General features: G+C 40.8%; 1 protein-coding gene across 1 annotated transcript; it reads left to right on the top strand.

Annotated features, from left to right (window-relative positions):
* Positions 1–5,770: 5,770 nt before the first annotated feature.
* Positions 5,771–9,593, top strand: LOC143960215 (olfactory receptor 5AP2-like). Its single transcript, XM_077468546.1, has one exon. It carries the CDS (start codon positions 5,849–5,851, stop codon positions 6,683–6,685), a length of 837 nt encoding a protein of 278 aa, XP_077324672.1. The 5' UTR covers positions 5,771–5,848; the 3' UTR covers positions 6,686–9,593.
* The last annotated feature ends 3,233 nt before the right edge of the window (positions 9,594–12,826 follow it).

Raw genomic sequence — 12,826 nt, 5'->3', positions numbered from 1 at the left:
TTAACTGAAAAAATGTGTTTAAACACATCTAATCATAAACAAATGTCCATGAAGAAAATTAGAAAATATCTTTCAATTCTACATAAAACATAAATAACAGTCCTCTTGAAAAGTGCAACCGCAGTGAAAATGGGAGTTCAGCTCCCTTAAGAAATAGGTTCACCGAATAGTGTTGCCATTCACTCTCGTGTTTGGCATATAGGCTCGGGGATTATATTTAAGACCTGCTGGAATCGCCACTCTACTCGCCACTCTACTGTTCAAATGCCTGATTATAAATGCCACATGTAGGAATAAAATAGAGACAATGCTTCCAATAGTGTAAAATTGCTTAAGGTGATGGATTCTTTAAAAAATAGATTACCCGTACATTAAATACAAGAAAAACAAGCCTTAATGTTACATGGTACAGGACATGCCGGGAGGCACTGTGCTGCGATCTCACCACTCCTTTACTCACTGAGCCTCAGATTGCCTTCCCAGCCTCAGCATACAGCTGCCATGTAGCCAAAATTGATGCGTTTCGTCACTTCCACCTTCGTCACAGGCCCCCTGTTAAAATGTCAAATATGTCAACATAAATGAAAGCAGAACTTCGCCCTAAAGGAGAAGTTCTACTTTATGCCCTCCTTTCCCCTCCTCTTCTGTTTTTGCTACCTATTTTGTTTTTTGGGGGGCCAAGCACTTGATTTTGACAGGTACCCGCTCCCACTTCCAGTCAGATTGTGCCGACGATCCACCTGAAGTTCCTACAACCCTCTGGGACACATCAAAGCTCCCAGAAGGCTGTGGAACCATTCACAAATGGATCATGGCTCATGCGTGTGCAGCGGACAGCCAGTTGTGAAGCTGCAAGAAATCAATGTGGCTGTCCACAGTAAACATAGAGTTATGGACAGTTTTTTGTTTTTTATTTTAATACATCACGAAGAACCACTTTAATTATAAGACTCTGCATTAAATTCTCAGAACGTTATTCAGTCACATAAGGGACTTTGATAATTGATCTGGGATAATTAGCTTGCTTAGACAGATATTTTTTTTCTTTGGAGATACATTTAAAAAAAATGGTTAACATATCCTTTATTAAGAGTCTATAAATTCAGCATTGACAGTGGCCTTATATATTTGTTCCTGCACAAATATACAAAAAGCCATCATCAATTGTAAATGAGCTAAAATAAAGAATAAGAAGCTAGAAATTTGCAAATGTAATCCAACAAGACATAATATTTAATAATATTATTTTTTACTAACAGTACCTACCTTCTGATGTGTTAATGTTATGGACAAGTTTAAAAATGGTTAGTAATGCCGACATGCTGTATTTTCTCTCTATAATGCGCAGTGCCTATATTGCAATTAACTCAACTCTGTAAGCCAAGAATTGCCATGAAATTTTAAAATATAGATTTGTGTGTTACCCTTGTTATTTTCTAAGCATAATTCAGTACAAGCAAATCATTTTTTCACAATTTTTTAAAGTACAAGTTGTAGTAAGAAGGGAATAAAGCAATCAAACAGTTCTTGTTCTAAACAATCCATAGCGCAGTAAAGCATTCTTAAAACAAAAGGTATCCACAAGTTTCATTTCATCACATTTTCCAAATATTTGAGGATTCATTCTCATTTAAGGACAGTGGGTACAGCCAAACAAAAGATAATTTTTTGCCCATCTGGCCAGATGCACACCCAGAAATGCTGGTATATAGTGCAAATATAGCCTAATATTATAGAGCCATTATAGAGCGTACACCTATTTTATGCTATTTGGTCATCATTGCTGCATGGCTTCTATGAGGTTTCAAAAAATGACTATAATTTTAGGCTATATTTGCTTTAATCCCTTCACACCATAACCTGTATGGTTACACTCTTCTTTTAAGTCCCAATCCCTACTCCATAAAAGCCATGGTTTCCACACACTAATGGTAAAAACAATGGTTTGCATAGCTCCATCCACTGTGATGATATGGGATATCTGACTTGTGAAGACGTATATTGTGCATGGATTGTGCAATACTAATATAGTAAAATACAACTTTAAACTGTGCTTAAAAAAAAAAAAAAGATGCAGAGCTGTTGAAACAATTTATCTGAGTTGATTAGGACTTTTCCTAATTATTTTAAAACAGAAGAGAAGGTGTTTTGCTGTCCAGAGAAATTTTAGGTTTGCACCCTGCCTTTACCAAGACCATGTTAACCAACACAGATTACACAAATCTCTTTTATTACACCATAAGAATTTTTTTTTGTCCTAGCCTAAAATATAACTGAAGGCAAAACTTTTTTTTTTAGTTTCGGATATAGTTCTGAGGGATTAGACCACCTGTCAGGTTTTTATTGTTATCTGTGTCCTCATGAGGGTGATTCACCCTCTCTGTTTGCCCTGTAACAGAAAAGTAACAGAAAATCCCAAATTTTGGGCTGTAACAGAAAAGTAATAGAGGGAAAATCTTTCAAAGGGGACAGAAATTCTGGTGACCTGGGGGGTCCCAAGAAATGTCCTTATTTTTCAGGGATTTTCTCTCACTCCCTGTTTGGCTCTGGAACAGGAAGTGGAGGAAAATCTCCACAATGGGACGCAGATGGAGAAAAAAAAATTGTTAGTTATAACCCTCCCTTGCTCTATCCAAAATTTAAAAAAAGCGTCTGTAGTTCTACTTTAAACATAAAGTATATTTTACAATAAAATGCTGAGATTAGCCGAACTCAAGGCAAATACATACACAGATGACATACATATATAAGAACTATTCACTATTTCTGTCTATCCAGTTCTGATGATTACACAGCTTACCTGGACAGATTCTAATATACAGGAAAATCTATGCATGATAATAAAATCACTTCTAAATGTTAAAATGGCCTTAGGTGCTGTGCTTTCATGCTGTGGAGGGTTTGCAAAAAAAAAATCCTATTTTAGTTTTGCCAAATTTAAGTCAAGAGACATAAAATCTTGTATTCTTTTTCAGTAGTAGAGATTTCCAACCGGTAAACTTCTTACCACAATCTTGTTTAGCAATTGGTTCTGCTTCAACCTCACACATGCTCTAGCTCCCTATATGTGTCAATGCTGTCAATTTAAAACTGATCAAACACTAATCTAAATGTAGCTGGTTCAGCCAAACTTGTAGAATTGTGTGACCATCCCTGCACATTCCTGGTTAAATGAATTAAAAAAAAGCAAACTGTGTGGAGAACTTTAGTCAGTGTGCTATCACTCACCATTGAGCTATTGATTTTGTGTCTGTTCACAAAGTCAATTGCGTACCATCATAAACATGTCCACAACCTAATTCAAATCCCAACCCATAGTTTAAAGCCCCATACACATGGGCCAAATGTTGGGCAGCATTGGCATTCAATAGAAACCAGACAACATTCGGCCCGTGTGTACTGCAGCCGGTCAGGCTTCTGTTGAAGGGTCAAGACTGAAAAAGGTCTGCCGATCGGCTCCCAATCAGCCAATGGACAAGACAATAAGCCAGTAATTATGTGAGGACACCAATTTTTTAAAACATTTTACATTTGCTCTCTTGATGACAGGCCAAAGTAGTTTGAACTATTTACTTCATGTATAGTAAAGGTGCAGGAATGGGATCAGTCATGCTGCCAGTGATGAAGGTAAATCCAACTAGAAGAAATTTAAACACTGTAATCACTAGGACATTGTAAGAAATTCATTCAGCATATACAGCTCTGAATGAGTGACTACAAAATACAAAAACAATATTCAGGAATGTTAAATGCCTAAACTTTAAAGTATAACTAAAGTCAGAAGTCCATCCTAGTGCTAAAATCCCTACATCTACAGATATCCAGGATCTAACACTAACCTATCTAGCCCTGTAAAGAAGAAATCAGTATACATATCTTTTCTGCAGCTGATCCAACCCGATCCCACGCTGAGTTGTCAGCCACAGCTTTGCTGTGGAGGCAGGTGCAGAGGACACGGCCAACAGTGGAAGCCCCATAGTAAGTCTATGGGTGATGTGACTCCCCATTAATTTCACAGCCGTTGTTGGCCATATCCTCTGCAGAAATTCTGCCGCTGGAGCCTGGATTGGCTTCAGAAAAGGTATGTATACTAATTTCTTCTTTACAGGGCTAGATAGGTTAGTCTTAGCCCTTGTAGGCACGGTCGGAGAATCTGTCGGAATGAGTCTTATCGGACCGTGTCGTCAGATAATCCGACTGTGTGTGGTATGCATCAGACTGATTCCGTCCGAATCTCCATCCGACCCAATTTTCCAACATGTTGGAAATATTTCCCGACCAACTGGGCCGGACGGACCTAATCCGATCATGTGTAGAGCATTTTCATCGGACCAAGTGCCACGCATGCACAGATCAAATTCCTACATCAAAGCTATTGGCTACTAGCCTGAATGTAGTCCCATCGTAACGAAATTACGTCATCACGTTCTGAAAGATCGGATTTTTCGCCAACTTGGCCCGACCATGTGTATGCAACAGTTTCGGACACAATCCGTCGGACTAAATCCGACTTGCAAAATCCGACGGATTTGGTTGGCAAAATCTCCGACCGTGTGTACAGGGGCTAAGAATGTGGATGTCTGTAGATGCAGGGATTTTAGTTTTAGGGTGGACTTACACTTTACCTTTGGATAGAGTAGAAGAGGGTAAAATATTTATGCCACTTGTATTTCATTGGGGAGATTTTCCTTAATTTCCCTTCATATAGTCACAGCAGGAAGTGAGAGAAAATCTTATTAAAGTGAATTCACCTCTTATGCTGTGTACACATGATCGGAATTTTGGCCAGCAAAAAAAACGCTGAGATTTTTTAATCAGAAAATGTGACCATGTATATGCTCCATCGGAATTTAGCTGGTCGAATTCCCGCCAGCAAAAATTTGACAGCATGTTCTCAATTTTCCCGATGGAAATTCCGATTGTGTGTATGCTATTCAGACGCACAAAAACTCACACATACTCAGATTCAACTATGAGATGGAAGCTATTGGCTACTAGGTGTTGAAGTTCCTTTTTCTAGTCCCGTCATACGTGTTGTACATCATCACGTTCTTGGCGGTCGGAACTTGGTGTGACCATGTGTAGGCAAGACAGTTTGAGCGGAATTCAGTTTTAATTCCGGCGAGAAAACCATCAGAGCTTTTTCCGACGAGAATTACGATCGTGTGTATGCGGCATTAGACAGTTGTCACCAGAACTATTGTACTTGTTGGAAGATTTCCCTTCTCTAATCTGTCAAATTTTTTTTTGACTTTAGGTATTTAAGCTAACAGTGACATTTCCGTGAATGCTATGGTCTTATATTATCAGGGATGGACTGGCAACTCATGGGGCCCCCGGGCAATAGGCGATTATGGGACCCCCAGGCAATCAGAGATTATGGGGCCACACAGTAGACACAAACACACACACACACACACACACACACACACAGTATACACAGACATGTTTCTATTGGCTGAGAAGGTACTGGAGAGGTGGGACAGCTATAATCTCAGGATTTTTAGACCAAAAGGATGTCGGTAGGGGACATTTCTGAGACAGATGTAAAAAAAAAAACACAAATTTTTACATACTGTCCCCGGTTTTACCTAAGCTGGCAACCCTGATAGGGCCCCCCTAGTGGAATGGGGTCCTCGGCAGTGCCCGAGTGGCCCAATGGTCAGTCCGCCCCTATATATTATTTTATCAAATGTCATTGCAATTATCTGATGTCTACATTATTGTTTTGCCACTTTTTAAAGGTATCGTGGGCCACCAATTTAACAATCAGTCAGAGACATTTTATCTCTTAGGATTTGGTGAACAAAGCTCACCACCCTTTCTCCTTTTTGCACTGTTTCTGTCAATGTATTTGGTCACTGTATTTGGAAACCTTGGAATTACAGTGCTTATATTAACAAATTACCATCTTCATAGCCCTATGTACTTTTTCCTCTTCAACCTAGCATTTATTGATCTTTTGTATTCCTCAGGTATTACACCTAAAATGCTGGCTGATCTGATTTCAGCAGAAAAGAGCATATCTTACTTGGGATGTGCTTGTCAAATGTACTTCTTTATTGCCCTTGGGAGCAGTGAGAGTCTTCTTCTTGCCATAATGGCGATTGATCGCTATGCAGCAATATGTAACCCACTTCTCTATCTAAGGATTATGACTAAAGAAAAATGTCTTACGTTATTGAGTGGTTCTTACTTTGGTGGCTTTCTTCATTCTTTAATACAGACATGCAGCACATTTCGTCTTTCATTTTGTGGCTCCCATCAAATCGATCACTTTTTTTGTGATATTCCACCTTTGTTAAAGCTTTCCTGTATGGATACTTCAACAAATGAGCTTATTTTGCCAATATTTGCATCCTTCGTAGCAGCAGGCTCTGTTATTGTAATAGTTATCTCTTATACTTTGATTTTACGTGCTGTTTTTAGAAGTCCTTCTTTGCAGGGAAGACGCAAAGCATTCTCCACCTGTGGTTCTCATTTCATTTGTGTCATTCTTTTCTACAGCACAGTCCTCTTTATGTATCTAAGACCAAGTTCAATATATTCTTTACAACAAGACAAGATTATCTCAGTAGTGTATACATTAGTTATCCCAATGCTGAACCCTCTTATTTACAGTTTGCGAAATCGAGATATAAAGTTTGCTCTGAAGAATTGTAATAAAATTTTTAGAAATTGTTAGTTTTAGGAATAGATGTACTAAAGAAGAAAAAAAATTATAATTTATGCTTCAAACTTCATTTTAAGTGAGCAGCAAGCCTAAGATCTGAATCTTTTAAGCTGTTGACCCTACTTACCCTGTGCCGTTAAAAAATCTGATTTTTCTTTTAATACAGTTAAAAAAAAAAAACATATGGAAAGTCCTCCCCTACCAGAGATACCCACAATGTAGTTTCCAGGTTTTGAGTGGATAAGGGATTTCATTCAATTTGAAGTTGTGTGGCCTACTGTAAACCACTTAAACTTCTAATCAATAAATGAACTTATTAGCCAGTCAGAAAATATGACCTGCATAGCTAGGATCTCCAAGGAATTCACAACTCTGTTCATTATATTTTTTTTAGAGAAATTCTTATTTGGGAGTAGGATGCTACTGAATGCATTGGCCGGAGCATTGCAAATAAGAGAACTACAAGGTCCTCTGGCATTTCCCTCTCTTTCCTGAGCTTAAACAGGTTTTAGCCCTTGTACACACGGTCGGAGATTCAGACGGAATGTTTCCTATCGGACCGTTTTGTCGGATATTCCGACTGTGTGTTGTCTGCATCGGACTGTTTTCGTCTGAATATCCGACGGACCAAGTTTTCCAACTTGCCGGTAAAATTTTCTGACAAAATGCTCCTATCGGACATACTCCGATCATGTGTAGCCTACTCCGACGGACAAAGTGCCACGCATGCCCAGATCAAATTCCTAAACCAAAGCTATTGGGTACTAGCCTGAATCCCGTCATAATGAAATAACGTCATCGGATTTTCCGACAACTTAGTCCAACCGTGTGTATGCAACATCACTTCCGGAATTAATCTGTCGGAATTACTCCGACGGATTTGGTTGTCGTAATCTCCGACCGTGTGTACAAGGGCTTACACGTGCATGTGCTGCAGTGCATGGTACAGAAATGTGCACTGGACCTAAATTTGCCACATTTTGGTAACATTCTGGACAATTAAATGGGAAGGAGGTGATGGATGAAATGTTAAACCTTGTGATTTAGTCATAATCAGCATGTTAAAAGTGATTATGATTATTATTATTATAATTAACCAGTTGCCGCCTGCCCATGGTACATCTACTGCAGGTGAGCAGCATTGGCAGGCTGGATCACGTACATCATCCAGCTTGGGTCCACTGGACACAGTGGAATGCAGCTCTCAGTAGCCAGCTGCTTTGAACGTTCCGGGGTTTTACATGATCACAATGTCAACAAAGTTTTTATGAATGTATGTCATTCATAACAGCTGTGCTTCCTATACATTGATGCTGTGATTGGCCCACAATTGTCACATGGTAACTGGGCCAATCACAGCACCCTGTACCATGTGATTACTAGTGATCTGTGATCGGCTACAGCTAATCACAGCTGTTATGAATGTAACCCATTCATGAATGTTAAAAACCTTGCTCTTACAGTCACAATCATTGTAACAGCAAAGTTTAAAAAAAAAAAAACCCTGATCAACCCCCCAGAGAATTACAGTGTTACTATAGTGACACTGAACCACTCTGATGAAAGTATGTAAAAAATTTTTTTAAAAAAAAGTAAAAAATGTTAAATATCTAAAACAATAAAATGGATAAACATTGTATTTTTTTTAACATACTATCACCAGTCAGTGTCCCTGTCACTAGTGTACTGCACTGGTGACAGTATGTAAAAAAATGAAACGTAAACAAAAGTAAACAAAAAAATGTATATATTATTATTTTTTTCCTTTTCCAAGAAAAATTTGGAAAAAATTACAACTTCAAAAAGCTCACCATGCCTCTTACTAAATACCTCAGACTGTCTACTTTCTAAAAAAGGGTACTTTGGGGGGTATATGTACTGTCCTGGCATTTTAACCACTTCCCGGTCAATAGCAGATTGGAAGTGGTTCTGTTATTCTGACTATGATGTCCTTCAGGATAACATGCCGCTGCATGCCCGTGGGTGCGTGCATCACGGCGATCGGTGGAGTGGTGTGTCAGTCTACACTGATCTCGGAGGCCGCGTCCAATCACAGCCGTGTCCAATCACGGCTGATCATAAAGTAAACAGGAAAAGCCATTGATCGGCATTTCCTCACTCGCATCTGACAGACGCGAGTAGAGGAGAGCCAATTGGCGGCTCTTCTGACAGGGGAGGTCTGCGCTGATTGTTTATAAGTGCATCCCCCCCTCGGATGCCCACCCTAGACCACCAGGGAAGCCCCCAGGACCACCAGGGAAGTGGGCAACATGTGGATGGCCAGGTATGTACCCCATGGCCATCCACATGTACAAATGAATGCCCAATCTGTGCCAATCAGTGTCCACAAATGGGCACTGACTGGCACATCATGAAACAAATTAAATCAGCAATGCCACCCATCAGTGTTATCAGTGCCACCCATCAGTGTCCAGCAGTGCCACCATCAGTGTCCAGCAGTGCCACCCATCTGTGCCCATCCATGCCTATCAGTGCCCACCTATCAGTGCCACCCATATGTACCTATCAGTGCCACCTATAAGTACCCATCAGTGCCACCTATGAGTGCCCATCAGTGTGCCTATGAGTGCCCATCAGTGCCACCTAAAAGTGCCCATCAGTGCCACATACTAGTGCCACCTATCAGTGCCCATCAGTTCCACCTATCAGTGCCCATCATCAGTGCATTGGGTGCCATCATCAGTGCCACCTCATCAGTACCACCTCATTGGTGCCACTTCATCAGTGCCTATCAGTGCCGCCTTATCAGTGCCCATCAGTGCAGCCATATCAGTGTCCATCATTGAAGAAGAAAACTTATTTACAAAAATTTTTAACAGAAACAAAGAAAAACTAGTTTTTTTCACAAATTTCTCCCTACACGGATATGCCAGATGCAGTGCCACTACCCATAGACAGAGCGGGGAGCCAGACCCTATCTTCAGAAGAAGAGTCTCCAAGCCCATTGTGCTGCAGCCCGGCGAAGTTGCGTCAAAAATTGGACCTCACCGATGCTGAGGTAAGCCCGATACCTACAAATCCCCTAGGCCCCGACAAAGCCGGAATGTCCCCTATTGCGGCCTTCCCGACCGCCAATCAACCCATTTTGGATACGCAGCTAAAGGAGATGCTGCTGACTCTCCATAATGACTTACGTGCCTTGACTACACAATTTTCTAAAGAATTCACCAGAGAATTCCAATCTCTAGGAGACAGAGTCGGTAACATTGAGCAATCAATGGGAGCCATGACAACCACAGTGAACGAGCTAGTGGAAGCCCATGATGATAATTTAGAGGACAGAGCATGGATTAAAGCCAAAATGGCTGACCCCGAAGACCGTTCGAGGAGAAACAACCTCAAAATCAGAAGCATCCCAGAGACTGTCCAACCACCTGATCTTAAAAAATATGCTACTGATTTCATCTCAACACTACTGCCAGGTACACCGGCCATTGAGCTCACTATTGACCGGATTCATCATATCCCGAAACCATCATTCCTGTCTCCGCAAGTTCCCCGTAACGTGCTTATGAGAGTTAATTTCTACCATACCAAAGAACAAGTTCTATATAAAGTTAGGGCTATGGGGCAACTACCTCAACCGTACACTGCACTCCAAGTTTTTGCAGACCTGTCCAAACATACACTGGACCTGAGACGGCAATTGTCAACCATAACGAAAGCTCTCCGTAACCACAAAATAGAATACAAGTGGAAGCAGCCCTCTAAAATCTCCATTCAGAAAGATGGTGCCTCTTACCTAGCATTGTTGCATGAGTGGGGTGTTATTCCAGAACCTGCACCCCCCTTAGGGGCAAAGAAAAACCTAGAGAAACCTGCGCATCAATGGCAATGAAAGCCTCCCTGACTCCAGTTCAGTCCAATTTAGCCACAGGCAGGTGCAAGTTCACCTGCAGAATACTACTAGACTCCCCGATGCCTTCCTATGGTTATTCATACTAGCTGGTTCTTGAACTTTTCCCCCCAATATGATGCAGCACAGTGCATATTTTTTTACTGCTGTACCTTTTGTTATTCTTTACATTTTGTTCGTATTACTCGTTCTTTTTTCTTTTTTCCGTGCTATTGTTCATTTACAGCAATTTTAAAGCTCAGAGGATCAGAGGAACGCAACATTCTGCTTGTGACATGGAAGACCACCACCAAATCGACCATCTACCACTATTGCAACTGTCCAGCAACCAATCTTTCTGATGTAATTTATTGGAACTTTTGAGTACAGAGATGAGTAGCAACTCCCTTATTACATTATGAGTACAAAACTGTTATCTTTAAGCTCCATGTGGCGTACGGCCAAATCTCAAGCCTGTCAAATTCTTTGTGTGCAGGAAACACACTTTCAACGTGGTAAAGAACCTAAATGCACTCACCCAGACTTTCCCCTTATTTTTTGTTCATCTGGATCCCAAAAAACCAAAGGTGTACTCATAGCTATCCACCGGTCAATAAACTTCCAGCTGATTGAGTCTTTTCCTAACGTTAATGGAAGGTACATAATTCTCACTTGTCTGATTGACAATACTCCCATCACTTTAGCTTCGGTCTATAACCCCGAATCTTAAACAACTGTCTTTTTTGAATAACGTACTGAGGAGGATTCGTAAGGTGCAAAAAGGTTCCTTAATTCTTACCGGTGACTTTAATACAGTTCACGATCCTGATCTGGACTCCTCCAATCCTAAATCGAGACGTCATTCCATCTTGGGCCCTCTTCTACACAGCCACGACTTGTATGATACCGGGAGATGCCACCACCCAATGGAACGAGAGTATTCCTTTCATTCAACAGTTCACAATACTTATACTCGTATTGATTATATTGTTGTTGATAAATGGTTATTGCAGAGGGTCGCGGAGTCTGACATTGCGCCCATAACTTGGGCAGACCATGCCCCTATTAGTATTACACTACACATATCTAATCCATATCCTAAACATAGGATATGGAGGGCAAATGCCCATCTTTTAAAAATGCCTGATACTGCCAAAACTCTAAATTCGCATATTTAAGAATTCTGCACATTAAATACGGGATCGGTGTCAGACTCGGCCACCCTTTGGGGGGGCGCATAAGGCATTTGGTAGAGGGATTCTTATTCAACTTAATGCACAAGCTAAAAAGAGGAGGACGCAGCACATTGATTCTCTCACGGCTGACATAAAACGGCTGGATAACCTGAACCAATCAAACCCAACCCCTCAACTAAAACAAAAACTTCTAATTTTAAGACAAGAGCTTAGGGCGGCCCTATTAGACACCTATGAAAAGCAGTTTCATAAATTGAAAGCTAGATATTATCACACTAGCAACAAGGCTGGCAAGACCTTAGCAAGAATAATCCAGGGTCGCCACACCAAATCTAGGATTCCATACTTGCACCACCCCATTACTAACATCAAATTACAAGATCCCCAATCTATAGCGGATGCCTTTAGCTGCTACTATAGTGCCCTATATAATTTAGAAAAGGGCTCCAACCACCTCCACCCCACACCTGAATCGATATGGCAATTTATAGATACAATCCATCTTCCATCTCTCACTGATACACAACGGGAGGCCCTTAACGCTCCGTTCACTGTACAGGAAATTGCCACATCTATTTATTCTCTTCCTAATGGGAAATCTCCTGGCCCAGATGGCCTAACTGCGGAATATTACAAACTACTTAAAGATACTTTAGCCCCTCACCTTTGTCAATTGTACAATGATGCTGCCTCCTCCTCCTCCTTTCTAGAAGAAATGCTCTCAGCCCTGGTAGTCACACTGCCAAAACCAGGCAAAACTCCTGACGTCCCACAAAACTTTAGGCCAATATCGCTTTTAAACACAGACCTCAAGATCTACGCAAAAACAATAGCAACTAAAATGACCGTTTATATGCCCCAACTTATACATAGAGATCAAACAGGATTTATAAAGGGTAGACAAACCTCTGATGCAACTAGAGGTCTGATAAATATTATCCATCATGTGGACCGCTCTCGAATGCCCTCTCTGCTTCTTTCCTTGGATGCAGAGAAGGCGTTTGATAGGGTCCACTGGGGTTACCTTCAACAAGTGCTCATTAAATTTGGGTTCACTGGTCACATCCTTTCAGCAATCTTAGCTCTGTATAGCCAGCCCTC

The sequence above is a fragment of the Lithobates pipiens genome, unplaced genomic scaffold (genome assembly GCF_037356315.1).
Source record: "Lithobates pipiens isolate NorthernLeopardFrog02 unplaced genomic scaffold, aLitPip1_a1.2 Scaffold_8, whole genome shotgun sequence".
NCBI classification, from domain to species: domain Eukaryota; kingdom Metazoa; phylum Chordata; class Amphibia; order Anura; family Ranidae; genus Lithobates; species Lithobates pipiens.
The sequence above is the reverse complement of the archived record's forward strand: the minus strand, read 5'-3'. Positions and strand labels throughout refer to the sequence as shown.

Coding starts and splice junctions, on each gene's coding strand:
- LOC143960215 (XM_077468546.1), top strand. CDS start 5,849: ATGTATTTGGTCACTGTATTTGGAAACCTTGGAATTACAGTGCTTATA.